This window comes from Pan troglodytes, chromosome 2 (assembly GCF_028858775.2).
Source record: "Pan troglodytes isolate AG18354 chromosome 2, NHGRI_mPanTro3-v2.0_pri, whole genome shotgun sequence".
In the NCBI taxonomy this organism is placed as follows: domain Eukaryota; kingdom Metazoa; phylum Chordata; class Mammalia; order Primates; family Hominidae; genus Pan; species Pan troglodytes.
The window spans coordinates 75172789-75191968 of NC_086015.1; the positions used below are offsets into that span (position 1 = coordinate 75172789).

Genomic DNA, 19180 nt, shown 5'->3' on the forward strand with positions numbered 1-19180 from the left:
GCGAGACTCCAACTCAAAAACAAAAAACAAACAAACAAAAAAAACAAAAATTATCTGGGTGTGGTGGTGCATGCCTGTAATCCCAGCTACTTGAGAGGCTAAGGCATGAGAATCACTTGAACCTAGGAGGTACTCTGTCTAAAAAAAAAAAAAAATTGACAAGATGTTCAGGATTTTCAATAAAAGGAAGAAATATACTCATTTATTGAAACTAGGATGGCCTACCTATTTTACCACGTTGGAAGTTTCCTCTTAACAATCTTTTTTTTTTTTTGAGACGGAGTCACTTTCTGTCACCCAGGCTGAGTAGCACATCGTCAGCTCACTGCAACCTCCGCCTCCTGGGTTCAAGCGATTCTCCTGCCTCAGCCTCCCGAGTAGCTGGGATTACAGGTGCCTGCCACCACGCCCAGCTAATTTTTTTGTATTTTTAGTAGAGACAGGGTTTTGAACTCCTGAGTTCAAGTGATCCACCTGCCTCGGCCTCTCAAAGTGCTGGGATTACAGGTGTGAGCCACTACACAAGTCTTAACAATAACTGTTTAAGAATTGTGCCTAAATATGGAATTACCTGGCACAGCTGGAAGAAGATGAAGAGGGGAGGAGTTAGAAAAACATTAGCCCATGAATGATGCCACTTGAAACCAAGAACGTGAATTTTCCCTTAAAACTGTAAACACACCAAATGTGAAATTAAAATTAAGATGAAAATGTGAAACACCATGTAAGAGAATTAACCCTCACAATTCTCACTCATCAGCAACATTACTGCTAGCTCTTTTCTCATCTATAATGTTCGATGGTGGCAATGAGAATACAAATACATAAAATGAGAAGACATGATTTTTACAAGAAAGGGAAAACAGGGTATCCACTGAAATGTTAACAGTTGTTACCTCCATTAAACAGGATTGCAAGCGATATAGCTTTTTTCTCTGTTTGCTTTCTTAGTTGCATCTTCTAATTTTTCTACAACGAATGTGTCATTAATTGTGCCGTTGAAAATTCAAATTTATTTGCTATTCAATTTCCAATTGAAAACATCTGAATTGCACCCAAGCATTACACAGAGCCAGTGCTGAGGATTTCACTCAGCTCTGGCACATGGGATATTTTGTAGGCACTGGTGGAGTGAAGTGACTGTCTCGCCACCTCTTCCAGCACACTCAGCACCCATTCTCTAATTATGCCATAGTCTCTCTGCCAATATTTTATGGGAGTTTTACAAGATGCACCTACAGCTACTTATACTCAGAAATCGGAAGACCTTCTAAAGTTCTTGCTTAAAAAAAAAAAACCCACCTTTTTGTTTTTCTTGTTCTTGATTCTTTAGAAACTTCCTCAGCCTTCCAGAAATCAACAGGGGCCACAAGAATCATGTATTATTTCAGACTAGAACCTAAAAAAGAGACTCACCAGGTAACAGCCTAGGAAGCTACTGATTATATGTAGTATATAATTAATTGCTGTCTTGGTTCTAGGTACTAATCCCATGGAAAATATAGAAAGACGGCAGCAAGGAACATTGAGACATGAAAGTCTTTGCCACGTGTAAAATCGTAGATGTTTTAAAAAAAAAAATGCAGGCACAAGAATTTAGCAAGAAAAAAAAATAGACATGCCAATAAAAAAGCTGCTTCTTAAAATCTGGCTGGCAGTGTCCTTCCTCTCCCCAAAGGATACTCTTAGTAAAGAAAACATGGTAGATTTTTTTCTCCCTTGCCTGTATTTGATTTCCAATTAAAATTAAATATAAACTGAAACGCCACCTGGATTTTAGCAAAATCCAATCCCCGCCCTCCACCCTTCCTTTTTTAAAAAGAAGAACCTGGGCTTACATATACAAACATTTTGCTAAATGACCCGTGGCAAATTGCGTAATGCCAGTAAAAGTTGTGTTTTTTAAGTTATGAGCCCCAAAGATTTTATCTGAAATAAAACCCTGATTCAATTCAGATTCTGGAGGCAAACTGTGTCCTTAACTCTGCGTCTAAATTTAAAACATTTGTGTGTGGGGCCCCTTCAGTAACGTTGCTAGTAGGTATGGCGGAGAAATTCTGTATTGATTAGGATATGTGTTTTCTTTTCTAAAATGGTAAATTGGGGCACTAATTGCCTACAAGAACCGGTTCCCTGCAGTCTCCAAGTAGAGGTCAGTTTCTAAATGAAGGTTTGCCTGTCAAATAAGAATTCGTACTGAGTTCCATTTATCACCTCAATGAGGAAAGACAGAACTGTACTTCCATGGAGAAGGGTTCTCCTTGGAGGTCTCCAACAGCAATATCTACAATGACCCAAGATGATTGGATTTTAATATAAAGCGGATGAGGTGGGCTAAAAAATGGAACGGTTCTAAGAACAACTTGATTCCCTCCTGACCTCCACCTTTGGGTCCCCAAGACCTCAACCATAGCTTTTCCCAGTCTTCAAAAGATTCTAAGAAAGGACAATAATAAAGTAAGGAGCACGTTTTAAAGGGTTGGCTATTATGCCAAGGTCAATAAATTATTTAGCATATTCATCACATCGACCCTCTCAGAAAGTTATCTCTATTGCCCTGTTTTACAGATGAGAAAAGTGAGGCTTTGAGAGATGACAAAACTTGCCCAACTTCACTCATCGAGTGTAGGCACTGATGGGTGGGTTTTCAACTCTCATCAGTGGCATTCCAAAATGCCTCCAATAAAATATTCCTCCTGCCCTTTCCAGCTCCCCAGGGCAGTTTAAATCAGTCTCTAGCAGAAACAACATGAAATGGGGTAAGCAACGAAGTGTATCTGTAATGACTGTGGACATGCGACATGATTAAGCCCACACAGACTGGGAAGAAACTTAGAAGTGGGGAGCAGGGGTGGAAATTTAAAGAAAACAAATGTGGCCGGGCGCGGTGGCTCACGCCTGTAATCCCAACACTTTGGGAGGCTGAGGAGGACGGATGACGAGGTCAGGAGATCGAGACTATCCTGGCTAACATGGTGAAACCCTATCTCTACTAAAAAAATACAAAAAAATTAGCCAGGCATGGTGGCAGGTGCCTGTAGTCCCAGCTACTCAGGAGGCTGAGGCAGGAGAATGGCGTGAACCCGGGAGGCGGAGCTTGCAGTGAGCCGAGATCGTGCCACTGCACTCCAGCCTGGGTGACACAGGGAGACTTGTCTCAAAAAAAAAAAAGAAAAAAAGAAAAAGAAAACAAATGTGGTTTTTAAAAAATCCATACTCTTTTTATTGACAGGAAAGTGATTTTTGTCACAAAATGTTAGATAATGAGCAGTGGTTGTCAAATTTGATGGTGGAAGCACCTAGAAGTGAGGCAGAGATCTCCCTGTGGAGAGACAACACCAGGGAGCAGCTAAGTGGTAGCGGAAAACTTAAAGACATTATGGGAGAAAATCCTTGTACCTGCAAAAATTGTATTCCCTTATTCCTATGCAAAAAATAAATCTTGTTCAAGGTGCAGGTATTCTCTGCCATTTATATATATCATTTTTATATATCTCACAAAAGTTTTCCAACAGTGTGAATGTGAATTAAATTAAAAGTAACTTTTCATTTTTATTATAAAGGCAATACATGTTATTGTAGAAAAATGGGGATATACAGAAAAGTGTAAACTATGTGTGTGTGTGTGTGTGTGTGTATATATGTATATATTCTTTTTTTTTTTTTTTAGTAGAGACAGGGTCTTGCTGTCACCAATCATGGCTCACTGCAGTCTCAACCTCCTGCGGCTCAAGTGATTCTCCCACCTCAGCCTCCTGAGTAGCTGGGACTACAGGCAAGTGCCGCCATGCCCAGCTAAGTTTGTTGTTGTTGTTGTTTTTCTTAATTTTTAGTAGATACGAGGTCTAAGCTGCCCAGACTGATCTCGAACTCCTGAGCTCAGGTGATCTTCCAGCCTTAGCCTCCCAAAGTGCAGGATTACAGGCATGAGCCGCCATGCCTGGCTTAATGTATATAAAATAAACTACAATCCCATTAACAGACCCCCCCAAAAAAACCATTGACAGCATGTTGCTTTCAGATTTTTCCCCCAGCAATCATTACATTATGATAATTTTTAAAGTAATTAAATGTTCTACATTTTAATGGGTATATAATTAATATTATATCAAACTTACATGTTAGCATTTTTTAACCTTCTTCTAAGGTCAGAGATTTAGGGTGCATTTAATTTTTCATATTGTAAATACCATTACAATGAACATCCTTAGGCATAAATCTTTCTGCATGCCTCACATTATTTCGGTAGGTTAAATTCCTGGTGATGATGATGATGGCGGTGGTGGTGATAATAAGAATACCAAAAGTTGGCCAGGCATGGAGGCTCATGCCTGTAATCCCAGCACTTTGGGAGGCCAAGGCGGGTGGATCATTTGAGGTCTTGAGTTCAAGACCAGCCTCGCCAACATGGTGAAAACCTGTCTCTACTAAAAATACAAAAAAACATTAGCTGGGCGATAGTGGCGTGAGCCTGCAATCCCAGCTACTCAGGAGGCTGAGGGAGGAGAATCGCTTGAACCCAGGAGGCGGAGGTTGCAGTGAGCCGAGATGGCCCCACTGCACTGCAGTCTGGGTGACAGAGTAACACCCTGTCTCAAAAAAACAAAAAAACAAAAAAACAAAAAAAAAACCCAAAAGCTAATGTTTGCAGACAATTTACCATGTGGTGTGCAAACTTCCAAGCATGATACATTTTATTTAGACTATTAAATGCTAAAATTATTTCCATTTGATGGATATATAAACTGAGGCAGAGAAACTTACACAGTCACCCAACCAGCAAGAGGCAGAGCCATGACTCAGGCCAAACATACTGACTCCACAGTCTATGCTGTTAAACTCTGCCAGTGGTTCTTCAACTGGCAGCAAAGAAGAGCTAGAAATAGATATGCAAATTTGGAGGCCCTGCCCCAGATCTACAGAATAAAGTACTTTAGGGGTGGGTCCAGTAATCTATGTTTTAAGAAGCCCTCCAGTGCCTGGCGTGGTGGCTCACGTCTGTAATCCCAGCACTTTGGGAGGCCGAGGTGGGAAGATCACCTGAGGTTGGAAGTTCGAGACCAGCCTGACCAACATGGAGAAACCCTGTCTCTACTAAAAATAAAAAATTAGCCAGGCGAGGTGGTGCATGCCTGTAATCCTAGCTACTTGAGAGGCTGAGGCAGGAGAATCACTTGAACTCGGGAGGCGGAGGTTGTGGTAAGCTGAGATCGCGCCATTGCACTCCAGCCTGGGCAACAAGAGCAAGACTGTCTCAAAAACAAACAAACAAAAAAGCCCTTCAGATGATGCTCACGCACATAAAAGTTTGAGAACCACTGCTGACTGCCATAGAGCCACTCAGTAAAATTGTATCCCTGATTCAAAGGGTGTGACTGTTTTAAGCCTCTTGATGTCCAATGCCAAAATACCCTCAGAATAGGGTGTACAAATTTACACGGCCTTCAGCCCTATAAGGGGTTGTCTGTGCACTTACTATAACCTGTGCTCATTTAGTCAAAGATCTTTCAACTGGTTTATAGGGTTCTGTAGTTAGAAGAATTTCACGAGTGTGTAAATCTGGTGTTTACATTTCAATAGACATGAAATGGCTCTTGGTACAGATTGCTTTATATGACCTTACTTTCCAGAGTTTGCTTCAGACCTGGCGTGTACAGTGCTACATTTTAAATATCTGAGAAATTATTCCAGGGACACACTGGGAAGCATTCTTCCAAAAGAGGAACTCTTTTCCAAATTAAAGATAGACAGGTCACTAACATAGTTAACATCAACTAATCATAGAAAAGCCTAAAGTATTTGTCAAAAGATTGAAACATTTGGCAAATCTAATTAACATACAGAATAGCTGTATAACGTTTTTTTTTGGGGGGGGGGGCATATTGTAGATGAAATTGCAATTGCAAAATTACACATACAAACACACTTTTCAGGGAAAAAGTTATTTGGCTTTCATCAAATTCACAAAGGAGGGGCCATAAACCTGCAAAACATAAAAATGATGGTATTAGAGGCTGGGTGTGGTGGCTCACGCCTGTAATCCTAGCACTTTGGGAGGCCAAGGCAGGCGGATCACCTGAGGTCAGGAGTTCCAGATCAGCCTGGCCAATATGATGAAACCCCACCTCTACTAAAAATACAAAAATTAGCCAGGTGTGGTGGCAGTAGCCTGTAATCCCAGCTACTCAGGAGGCTGAGGCACAAGAATTGCTTGAACACGGGAGGCAGAGGTTGCAGTGAGCCGAGATCAAGCCATTGCACTCTAGACTGGATGACAGACCAAGACTCCGTCTCAAAAAAAAAAAGTATTAGAGACATGAACTATGCCAGTACAGATTTTTGCAACTTGTGAGATATAAGTGATCCAATTACAAACTTAAAAACAGAATCAAGAAAGTAAGAAGCGAAAGAAGAAAAGTTGGAAGGGAGAAAATACAAGGGCAATACCATCTCCTCAGAAATCCTGTCAGTTCATAAACAACTAAATTGAGCAAATGCCTTCAAATTTAGCAACTATTTTTAAATTAGGTATTATGGTTTCAGTTACTCTAGCTCCATTATCAATAGAGGTAAATTAGCTAAAATTCAATATAAACGTTTGTGAAATATGGACAACACCAACTAAATTATCACACTTGTCAGCCCACATCTAATCTCTGGAAATCGTACAATCAACTTTGCACCTGGGTAGACAGATAGTCCCAGGCCATTTCCTGGAGACCAATAAGCTCAGATGCTACAGTATGGTATAAGAAGGCCTCTCCTCACCATGTGCCTCTAGTCTTTCCAAGTACAAATCCAAACTTACTTGTCTCAAAATTTAAAATGGCAAAATGGAAAAGACACAGCTTTGGGGCCTTTAAAATCTCTAAGTCAGAAGCCAAACCCATATAGTTCAGTGTATACTTATCATCCATTATCTCCTGATGGAAGAGGTTAAAACAAATCAGCAGATGTGCACATACTGAGACTCTTTCCTAACTTCACCAAGGTCTAGAATCCCACCAACATAGACACAGATTCATCCTCTCCTGGCTACTGAAGATTTGTTACCTAAATCACTCACCTATCAATTAGTCATATACATCTCTTCTACAGTTTATCTTCAATTTGCTTTAAAAATTGTAAAAACTTTTCATGTTATCTGTTTATGTCTTACTGCACCTTAACTAAATTATGAAATCTCTGAATGCAGGGTGATACTGAGAATAATATATTTTTATATCTTCTAGCCAACTATAGGACTACGAACATAAGATAGGTTATGTTTTTATGTTAATTTTCTTTGGCACGGAGCCAGGGCCAAGGACATCTGTCTGCTCTGTGAGTGACTCACTAAGTGAGTCCAACCTCCATTTCCTTACTAGACTGGCTGAAGATTCTTTTAACCACCAAAAACGTCAAAACTTTTATCTTGTAAGATGCTGTCAGCTGAATGATTAGAAAGGAACTCTAGAGGAATGATGACAATTAGAAGTCATTTTGCCACTCCAGAAATTGTGAAACAAAGTCTTAAACAATAGTATACATATGGCCAGGTGCGGTGGCTCACGCCTGTAATCCCAGCACTTTGGGAAGCCGAGGCAGGCGGATCACGAGGTCAAGAGATCGAGATCATCCTGGCCAACATGGTGAAACCCCGTTTCTACTAAAAATACAAATATTAGCTGGGTGCGGTGGCGCAAGCCGGTAGTCCCAGCTACTTGGCAGGCTGACACAGGAGAATCTCTTGAACCCGGGAGGCGGAGGTTGCAGCGAGCTGAGACGGGGCCACTGTACTCCAGCCTGGCAACAGAGCAAGACTCCGTCTCAAACAAACCAACAAACAAAAACATATATATAGTATAAATAGATATTTTTCAGAGAGAATTTAGAAAAGAGTGACGAATGTTTCCTCAGTTTTGTCACTGTAAAGTAAGGGTAGAAGTTTGTAGAAGGCAAATCTTGTCACATCTGCCATTCATTAATCCAGAGATTGACAAACTTTCTGCAGAGTGTCAGATTAATATCTTAGGCTTTGTGAGCCACACAATCTCTGTTGCAACAACTCACCTCTGCTGCTGCAGCATGAAAGCAGTTATAGGCAACAGTAGGCAAGCGGGTGTGGATGTGTTTCAACAGAACTTTTATTTACTAGGTGGCAGGCTGGATCTGGCCCAAGGGCCAGTTTGCTGATTCCTGGTGTCGTCTGCAGACTTATAGTACCTTATACCTAGCCCCTACTCAAAGAAGGTCCTGAATGAACAGCTGAGACAAGTTTAAAATTATGTACAGAATGCAATCTTGACAATTATAATTGTGAATCACTACATTACAGAATATAATCTTGATAATTATAACTGTGAATGTCACATACTCAGCTTATGCATGATGCTTTTCCTGTCTCAAAAACCTATTAATGGGCTGGGGGTGGTGGCTTACACCTATAATCCCAGCACTTTGGGAGGCTGAGGCGGGTGGATCACCTGAGGTCAGGAGTTTGAGACCACCCTGGACAACATGGTGAAACCCTGTCTCTACTAAAAATACAAAATTGTGGGCATGGTGGCGCACATCTGAAATCCCAGCTACTAGGGAAGCTGAGGCAGGAGAATCACTTGAACCTGGGAGGCAAAGGCTGCAGTGAGCTGAGATCGCACCATTGCACTCCAGCCTGGGCGACAAGAGTGAAACTCCATCTCAAAAAACAAAAAAACGACTAATGATACAGTAAGTCTATATAAATACATGTGATATATACATATAGCACACAGCACAAAACTTTGTGTTTATAAGAAATAGAAATTGAATGAGAAAAATCAGAATATAATCATAAAAATACACACTGCAAATGCATTTTCACTTAATGCTTTTGGATGTTGAATTCCTACTGAGTTGAAATGGAAATATCATCCATAGGAAGAAAAAAATGAGGAAAGGTAAGCAATATTATCACAGTATTATTTATCATACACATTAGGACTAAAAATAGTCAGGAAAGAATGAGCATTATGTCATTCTCTCCCAGTCTTTAACCTTGTAAAACGTTGTTGAGTTTGTAGAGGGTATATCAAGAGTGAATACAGGAGGCTATAAAGAGAACTATTTCGTATCATGCAGCCCTGAAAAATTAACACTTAATAATTATAATAATAAAAAGTCACTTTTGCCCTGCTTTAGGATGCTACCTCTTATTTTGTTAATTTTTTCCAAAAATATTCCTTCCTTTGGCTCTGAGAGGCATGACTCTGCTGTTGAAAAGCAAAAGACATTTTACGCACAATTTTCCCTCTACTAGGAAGAGGTATATTGTGCCCTTCAGTGAACATAAAATTGATATTATCATCTCTTAGTTTATATCTCACTACTTAACCTTCAGATTAAAAGTTATTGGATTTGAATGACTAAGAAGACATCATGTCACCTTCCCTTCAATGTGGAGAGACCGAAGTTGAAGATGAGACAAGGTAATGTGATAAAAACACGAATGTAGGATCAGTGGATGCTTTGCCTCTTTTTTTCTTTATTTTTTTTTCCTTTTTTTTTTTTGAGATGGACTCTCGCTCTTGTAGCCCAGGCTGGAGTGCAGTGGCACAATCTCGGCTCACTGCAACCTCTGCCTCCCAGGTTCAAGTGATTCTCCTGCTTCAGCCTCCTGAGTAGTAGCTGGGATCACAGGTGGATGCCAACACGCCCGGCTAATTTTTGTACTTTCAGTAGAGATGGGGTTTCGCCATGTTGGCTAGGCTGGTCTCGAACTCCTGACCTCAGGTAATCCGCCCATCTCGGCCTCCAAAGGGGATTACAGGCGTGAGCCACCAGCTGCTTTGTCTCTTTTAATAGGTGGCTGTGATACTGACAACTCAGTTGTGTTTGTGTGGATAATAAATTCTGAAATTAATGGTCTACCTGAAGAAACTTTGCTGAAGATTAATGTGTGTTAGGAAGTTCATTTTATTTTTGGTACAGTCAAAAAGGAGCTGTCTAACAATAGGGATAAAACAGTTAATTCAAGGGGAACACAGGGTTACCAACCTTAAAAAAAAAATCCAGTATCCTCCACAGTTGGTATCTGCACTATCAGTTTATGCAGAAGATCCTGCAAAATGTCCACATGGAAGGACTAAAGAGAAAAACAGAGCTTGCTTCCTGCCTTCGCTCTCTGGGCATGGCTAAATTTAAATATACAAAGAAGACTGGGCCTTTATGTCCCCAGGCAGTTTAATCTATACCTCCTAAGTGAGTCTTCCAATAGCACCAGCTGTTTAATAATTGCACATTGTACTTTTCCAACAAAAGAAACACAACATACACTCCCCCACCACCTTAAAAACAAAGTCATTCTAAGAAGCTTGTGTCAATATGGAACAAAGACTTTATCAAAGATCTAACTTAATAGTTTTGTTCTCTCAAAGAGATAAGCCCATTCCATGATCAATGGGAACACAAGCAGTTTATCAGTACTTCCCATGTGACTTTTGGAAGATGTACTCATTAGTAACTGTCAAAGGCTAAATGGAAAATACTTGATAATTTTAACACAAATAAACATATGCAATCAAAATAGTGAGTTTTAGCTACACAGAATGTCTTTCTGTAGAAGTCTTTTTAAAAAATGACTTTTTCAAAATAAGCCCATCCTTTATTATAAGTTCTTAACCTCCTAGTGGCAGCTAAGAAAGGAGTTCAGGTTCTTCCCCATGCCCCTCTCTTTCTGTTTCACTGGTGCCCCCATTTTGCCAGTCATTAAGATGGAACATCCTGACTCATCATTGGTAACTCCCACTCCTTGGTATTTGCATACCTCATAATTCAAAAGGTCCTGTTTTTCCCAACACTCCCCTCAACAATCTCTTCTTATCCAGTCTTTCCTTTCTCTTTCTGTTTCACTCATTCATAAATAGGCTGTCACAGAACTGCCCTACATCAGGTACTATGCTGCGTGCTGCGGAAGTACCAGGTAATGAGGAAGGTGATCCCGGCCCCCATTCCCTGATGGAACTTAGACTTCACTAAGGGATTCAGATGGAGGAGGAGATGTTCAAGAAGCCAGGAGGGATCAACAACAGGGTGCCCTCAATTCACTGGGGCCACGTTAGTGGCCGATTACAAAATGTCAGTCCAACTGCAGTAGCACTGTCATGGCCACTCATCTCTCCGGGATTTCTTCCCTTCCAAGCCAGCTAGGTTCAACCGTCTCATTTACTTTTAATATACCACCTCTTATATGATCTTTCTTCTCTACTTAGAACCCTCCCATAAGCTGAACCCAATCTGCCTTTTCACCATCTTCCCATCTTCCTACTGCCTCCATAGTTATTCTTCAGGATCTAGCTAAGTAAACTCTAAGTTATTCTCCCATGTTTTCCTAGCACCTAACATATCAGTTCCCCCTCCACCCCCATTTTCTTCCACATACGGAGGCTCAATAAATAATAGTTAAATGAGGCTGGGTGTGGTGGCACATGTCTGTAATCCTGGCACTTTGGGAGGCTGAGGCAGGAGGATCGCTTGAGCCCAGGAGTTCAAGACCAGCCTAGGCAATATAGTGAGACCCATATCTCTACAGGAAAACAAAAAGAAAAACAACAACAACAAAAAACAGCTGGCCTGCCGTCCCAGCAACTCAGAAGCCTGATGGTGGGAGAATCGCTTGAGCCCGGGGAGGTCAAGCCTTCAGTAAGCCATGTAAGCCATGATCGCAACCCTGTACTCTAACCTGGGTGACCGAGCTAGACCCCATCTCCAAAAAAAAAAAAAAGAAAAAGTTAAATGAAAATATGCAAATGATCAAAGAAATAAATTGCAGCTGTTTTCTATTGGAGCTCACTTATGAGCCCACTTGCAACAAAGCTGAGACGAGGTCAGTATGGGAAACTCTTCATGACATTTTCTTGTCGGCGGGGGAGGGGAGATAATGTGGCTCTATTTTTATGAATCAAATCAAACACGGTATTTAGCAAAGGGTCTCTGGAATGTTACAAGTAACAGTTCATAATTACAATAGATTTGAGTTCAAAGACAAAGTGATGAAAAGAAACTTTCTAACATGGGGTTCAATTCCCTACATAAACTTCCTTCTTGTGGCTCAGTGTACCACGGGCATTTATATTGCTATTCTTCTTTGTCATAAAAGCAGTCACCTTGTAACCCTTTTTATCAAGTAATCTATGCACTACCTAAAAGTACACTAGACTCCATCAGGCGAGCTATAGGTTTACATTATATAAACATTCCAATTCTGCCTGCTCAGCACTAGTTGTCGATAAACGCAAGCCATTGCAAAACAGCAAAGTAGGTTCCTTGCCTTCAGAGAGCAGATAGGACCTGCCAGTTCTGCAAAAACAAACTCTTGGCAATCACTGAAACTAATCTGTCAACAAATTACCATTAAAGTCATACCTCCTGAAAGTTCAAAAACAGACTTGTGAGTAGACAAGAGATAGGGCATTCTTTTTTTATGATTATTTTTATTAGCTCACAGGTCAGGGCTTAAAATTACCTTTTCAAAGTGGCAAAGCTTTCTCTTGAAGTCAAGAGGGTACACTTCACTCATAATGAAATGTGGCACCTGGCTTTCTATTACCACATTCTCCTCTGTTACAGGTCTTTTTTCTTCTTTTTCTTCTCGTGCCATTTTAATTTTCAATGGAGAGATTAATGACACATAACTGTTTAGTAATCAAAACTTGAAAGAATTTCATACAAGGCTCAAATCACAAGTTACATAAATCTTTGACAACAATATTTTGATGGAAGGCAGGTCTAAACTAACAGAGTAGAGAACTAAATTTAGCATTCAGGGTGAAATATGCCTTTTCTAGAAACAGCCCCAAAGGGAATTAAGAAAATGTGGGGAGGTCAGTGTTGTGGCTGCTTTTTCTTTATTTGTCAGAATTATCTGAATCCTGTCTCAGTTTTGTTTCAGTTTGTTTGTATGGTTATCACTAACATTTTGGTGGCATTGATTCCTACACAAAATATTTTTGACCATCAATACTTTTCACATTATTTGAACTATGCAAGGTCTTCAATAAAAGTGTATCTCAGCATAGCAATTCCTTTAAAATTACAGCTGGGTTTTTACCTACCAGCAAGGGAAGGTGCTAGCCCCCAGCACAGTACCGGCCCCATGAAAGCATTCAATAAATACTAATAATACCTTCTTCTATGCCCCCTTCCTGGAAGTTCCCCTTCTAGGACACAGAGGTGCTGATCAGCTTTTCCCTGTCAGCATCAAGAGACCCTCCTTTCAGACACAGTCAGTCTCCAGCAGCTACAACGGGAAAGGCCAATTGAGGGCATTTCTAACAAAGTTCATAAGCCACCTTTTTCAAAGAAAAAAGTGGTAGAATGGTACGGCCAATCCAGCCATTGCTACCCAGTCTTTACACCTACAGATCCATACCATATAACCTGCGTCATTTCCCATAAGGTATGAAACAAGGCCAGGAATGGCCTCTGGAATTTTAATATGGTGCCCCAGAGGCCTGTGGGTAAAAATGAGATGCAAAGAATGAGATGCAATAAGCACCTTCATCCAGTGGTGGTTGCTGCCAGTACAGACACCAACAGCTATTTCTTGCAGGCATTGTTTCTCACAGAGGCAGTTAAAAAGCTGGAAATGTTTGCGGGACAGCTTTCTTCTTCTACTCAATGTCCACCAGCAATTTCACTAACAAAAACTAATGAAGGGATGGATTTTGCCATTTTGAATGTGAAGAAAATAATTTTCATTTGCTTGTGTATTTTTGTTTCTTGACACAGGGTCTCAATCTGTCACCCAGCCCAGGCTGGAGTGCAGTGGCAAGATCTCAGTTCACTGCGGCCTCGAACTCCCATGCTCAAGGGATCCTCCCACCTCAGCCTCATGAGTAGCTGGGGCCACAGGCATGTGCCATCACCCCTAGATAACTTTTGCAGTTTTTGTAGAGACGAGGTTTTGCCATGCTGCCCAGACTAGTCTCAAACTCCTCAGCTCAAGGAATCTGCCCGCCTTGCCCTCCCAAAATGGTGGGATTACAGGCATGAGACACTGCACGCAGCCTGCTTGTATATTTCTTTATGCTGAAAAGAAAAAAGTATTTCTACCCTCCTCCCCCACTTAAAACACTGACACTATGGTCCCTCAAATGCCATTTCCCATGTTCAGAGGACCCTGGGATATCAATTCCTGATTCTCCCAGGTTCCTCTGGCACTGTATTTTCTACATCCCCTTTGTTTGTTGTTGTTGTTGTTGTTGTTTATTTGTGTTTTTTTTTTTTTTGAGACGGAGTCTTGCTCTGTTGCCCAGGCTGGAGTGCAGTGGTGGGATCTCGGCTCACTGCAAGCTCCGCCTCCCAGGTTCACGCCATTCACCTACCTCAGCCTCCCGAGTAGCTGGGACTGCAGGCGCCCACCACCACACCCGGCTAATTTTTTTGTATTTTTTAGTAGAGGCGGGGTTTCACCATGTTAGCCAGGATGGTCTCAATCTCCTGACCTCGTGATCTGCCCTCCTTAGCCTCCCAAAGTGCTGGGATTACAGGCGTGAGCCACTGCGCCCAGCCGTTATTTGGTTTTTTTTTTTTAGACATATTCTCACTTTGTCACCCAGGCTGGAGTGCAGTGGTGCAATCTTGGCTCACTGCAACCTCTGCCTCCCAGGTTCAAGTGATTCTCCTGCCTCAGCCTCCTGAGTAGCTGGGACTACAATCGTGCACCACCATGCCCAGCTAATTTTTGTATTTTTAGTAGAGACAGGGTTTTGCCATGTTGGCCAGGCTGGTCTCCAACTCCTGGCCTCAAGTGATCAGCCCGCCTCGGCCTCCCTAAGTGCTGGGATTACAGGCGTGAGCCACCACAGACAGCCTCTACATCCCCTTTGAATGTACATAACTAGACTCTTTGCCTGAGTCCCACCCATTTCTCTGAGCTTCTTGCGTTCCGGGAAATGACTAATCTTTGACCTCCTTCAATGGTTCATTGGAAAAATTCAACCCGATGGGTCCTCTTTACTCCCCTTCTTCTTTTTCAAGAGAAGTTCCCTATCTACCGTTCCCACCTCCTTGCTAGTCATTTCACATTTTCTCTCCTTCTTTTACATTGTTAACTTAAAACATACTCACTGTCTTCTGGGCCACAAGACCCAACACCTTAAACCAGATGTCAAAGAAAGAAGCCACGGGAAGTAAACACTTTGCTTATCCACATGTTCAAATTCTAAATACGGCACATCTTAAAAGTTTTTTCTCACAGATTCCCTCTAAACTGCTCTCTTCATATAAAATGATAGCCACACCTCAGAACTGCAGCAACCAAAGCTCTCTCTATACTGACTTGCAGACAATAAAACTGCCAGGTGGTACCAAAAAAAAAAAAAAAAAAGAAAGAAACCCCACAAAAACCTCATCATTAAATGGAATGTTGTTAAGAAATAGCTGTTTTATTTAACAGCTATTCATTTTTATTGAATAAACATTTTCTAGTATGCATTCTGTTAATTGACCTGACAGCATATGCTGTATATGGAGAAACTTCTAAACATTATGCTCTATGTAATATGCTTATCTGAAAAAGCTCTCATTTGCAGCAATATGGAAATAAAATTCTGCTTTCTAAAATTCAAGACTTTTAAAATGCATTAATCCACACAGTTTATGAAATTGTTCTGGACATTTTAAAATCCTTTCTTTAAGAAAAAAAAAAAAACTTTAGTAATTGCTAATAGTATTTGTTGCTGAGTTTCATAATGGAGCAGTGCACATCCAATACAACTTTTACAGACATAGAAATGGTGCAGGGATACTAGGAAATAAAAAGCAGTTATGGTATCGGGTAAAGAATTACTCAACGGATAAAAGAAAATGTTCAGAAACTCTATCAAATTATATTATTAGAAAACTATTGTTATAATAGTTTCATGGCTCAGACATAAATAGAGTTGAAACATTACAGAGATAATACATTTAGTCTTGAGGAAGAAAGACAGTTTGTGAGTGTGTTGGCGGGCTCTACCAGCTAATGGCAGCACCTCTCTTGGGCTGATGGCTTCTGAGTGATGAGTCCACCTTCCAGCCCAGAATCACCAACTCCGCTACCTAGAGGCATAAATGAGCAATGCTGCTGGTGGGAGCGAGAGCAGGCTGGAGGGCTCCCTGTCTTCAATAGCAATTCATCTCCCAACAATTGTTGCCCTTGTGGGACTATCAGCCCAAGGTTACCAGATATTCTAATTTTTCAAAAGAAGATGGAAAAGCCAGATTTGCCCCATTTCTCTAGGTTGTCAACTAACTAATTTTTAGAAATGACAATACCATTTGAACGCAATTAAGCCAACCTATAAACAAAACTCACTATGGAACTAGTGCACTCCATAGTGAATCTTTGTCAGGGCCCTCCCATTCTGAAAATGGCGTTTGCTGTAATTTGTAATTATCTTTGATAATATGAAGCAAACATGGAAAGGTTTGCATTTATTTATTTTATATCCTGGCACTGAGTAAAAACTCTCCCCGTATCCTCAATGATGGTATTGGTGCAACTGGAAAATCCTCCAACATTCAATATAACACACAGCGTAATTAACTCGTTTTTATACCAGGCCCATTTAAGCCACATCTTTGTGTTCCATGGACTTCTAACATATTTTACAGTTCTAATTCTCTTCCACTGTCCTACATTAATCAAAGCTGTAACCCCTGTTGTCTTTGTACTACGGAATCTGAATGTGCCCCTGGCGAGGAATGGGGGAAAAGTCAACAGGAATTAAATTTCAGTGCAACTGTTTACTCAACTGTGGCCTGCAGTTATTGAAATTTTATCCGTGGTTTTGTGTGACTACCGCAGTAATGAATTCAGCATGGCTATGATTTTCTCACTGCTGGTATTCTCACTTCAAGTAAAAACCTGTAGAATAAAAATGATGAAAACAACCATAGTCCATTGTAGAATGCTCACATTTCTCCGAACTGTCTAATTGTTGCAGTTTTCAGTCTGGAAGAAAACTCTGATAACTCTAGTCCTGTAGAAATATTTTCAGGCCTGTAGTTTTTCTTATTTCATCTACAGATTTCCCTTTTCCCCAACAACCTGTTAAAAGCCTTATCATATACTTAGGGGAGTTGAACAGCTGTCAATGTTATATTTTAAAAGACTTCAAAAGGCTTTGCTAATCACAATACAGGGGGTTTTAGCCACAGTGATAGACCCCATTGCTTTGTTTCTTCCCAAAATGTGTCAACGACATACGGAGAAAAAACTGTCATAAAAACATTTAAAAACAGTATAAAAGTCTAATCATAATACATTTCTTGACCTTTGTATCAATAACCCATAACAACAAATTTTCCAAAGTGGTCACAGCCAAAGGAAGATGTGGATAAATATGTTTGCAACTGATACTTTTTAAGGAAGATGTTGGTGAAATATGCTTTTATAATTTTATTCTATGTAGCCAATTTGTTATCACTGTTGTGTGTGTGGGCGCATGTGTGTGTGCGCATGTTTCGATGGTTTATATGTAAAGTTTTTTGGCTGGCTTACTACTTTGAGATCCTGAATGATTTTTAGCTCCTCAAAAAAAATCAGAATTTCCCATTTATGTAATTAATGTACTCTAAATATTAATTATTTAGTATCACCACATCAGTCAGTAGTAGCCCCATATCAAGTGCTCAAGTGCTTCATAAAGAAATGGGCAATCTTGACACTTGTCTGGTAAGGGCACAGAAGATAGCATTCAACTACATTAACTATTTGTTCTGAATAAAATGGCTGAGAACATCACATGAACATGTACTTGCACAAATACACGGAGACCCTTTTACTATATAATGCTGGGTTTTGCTAACAACCTCACTGGTTGGAATTTGGCCATCTGCACTAACTTAAATGCACAAAGTTTATACACAACAAGCATCACAAATTCCAGCTGAAGTGAGCCCGTGGTGCAGGCACAAATGGGTTTGGGCTGCCAATGAAAGAAAGATCAAATCACTTGCAGGAAGTCCTCTGAATTAAGACTTTTGCTGGTCTGTTACTTTTCCTTTCTTTCGCTTTGTTGCATCTTTCTCCCAACAGGTTCCACAGGCTCACGTTGGGTCCACCACCTTGTAAGGAGCTAACAGTCTAATCATTCCTTATTCCTTAAAAAACTCTTCGCAAGGAGAAAATAAAACACGCTTTAGAGCTTGTCTCCAAGTTGCATCCCAAACAAGCTTAGCTTCTCTGACACAGATTCCAAGAAAATGGTTCGAGCACTTTGTCCCTATGTTCTTCCTCCCCACAAGAGTTCCTGCAGCTTTCAGAAAGGCCCAAAGATACTTCATTCTTTTTAATTCACCTGTTTCTGAGTGGCGCCATAACTATGTTTCGAATAAGTAAATCAAGAACAAAACAGGTCATAAACCATCTATTATTATTAACAAAGCCTAATAATATTTCCTGATTCCGAGGAATCAGGAAAGGCGGGAAAACCAAAGCCAGTCTTCAAGCAAATGTTGTTTACTTATTTGAATTTTTATCAACACTTTGACAACAGAACACTATTTCTTGGGTCGCCTGTACCATTCGGAAGTATTTTACCAGTCACTCACAGGTACCCAGGTCCATACCTGTAAAAAGTATAGCTAACAGGAATGAGTACATCCCAACTTATGTACATTTTGGGGAGGCACCAATAAGAGCTAATTTAAAGCAGTAAGACTTAGCCACAAACCCACTGCTGCATGAATACAGGGAACATATGTAAATACTCTATACCCCCAAATCCTACACGTAGAGGGAAGCAGCTTCCTACAGTGATGCCCGTGTTCTAGATGTTTTGGCTATTATCTCGCCATCTCCGCCTGTCTTTCTATGTGTTTATTTCAACTCTCCTTACTCATCTACTCTTTTTCTCCCTTTTATTCCTTAGCTCTTATTTCCTTCTTCACAGGCTTAAGCCTGCTTTTCGTTTAATTTTTATTTTTGCATGAAAGCAGCGGGAACCATTTCTCCAAAGAATAATTTTATTCAAAATGGGGAAGGGTTAGGCTGACACACAGGTCCACTCATCTTCGTCTCAGCAACTGCTTCCCACAAGGGGACCTGCAGGACTTCCAACTCCCAAGGGCTTGAAATTAGTCTCTTAAGCCAACTGCTGGGACTCCTAGAGGGCTGATCGTTTATGAGATGCCACTGACAGACAGAAAGACAGATGGACAGACAGGTGAACACAAA

At 40.6% G+C, this 19180-nt stretch overlaps 1 protein-coding gene across 21 annotated transcripts in view; it reads right to left on the reverse strand.

Annotated features, from left to right (window-relative positions):
• Nucleotides 1–19180, reverse strand: part of FOXP1 (forkhead box P1) — a 629627-nt gene that overhangs the window by 224579 nt on the left and 385868 nt on the right. For 3 of the 21 annotated variants that reach the window (XM_003309883.5, XM_063806010.1, XM_054682066.2), the window contains one exon: nt 3651–19138. The exons of the other annotated variants lie outside the window; for them this stretch is intronic. In XM_003309883.5, coding sequence (XP_003309931.1) covers nt 18974–19138 — 165 coding nt within the window. In that variant the 3' untranslated portion in view covers nt 3651–18973. Of the gene's footprint in view, nt 1–3650; nt 19139–19180 lie in introns of those variants that run through there. 21 annotated transcript variants of the gene reach the window in all.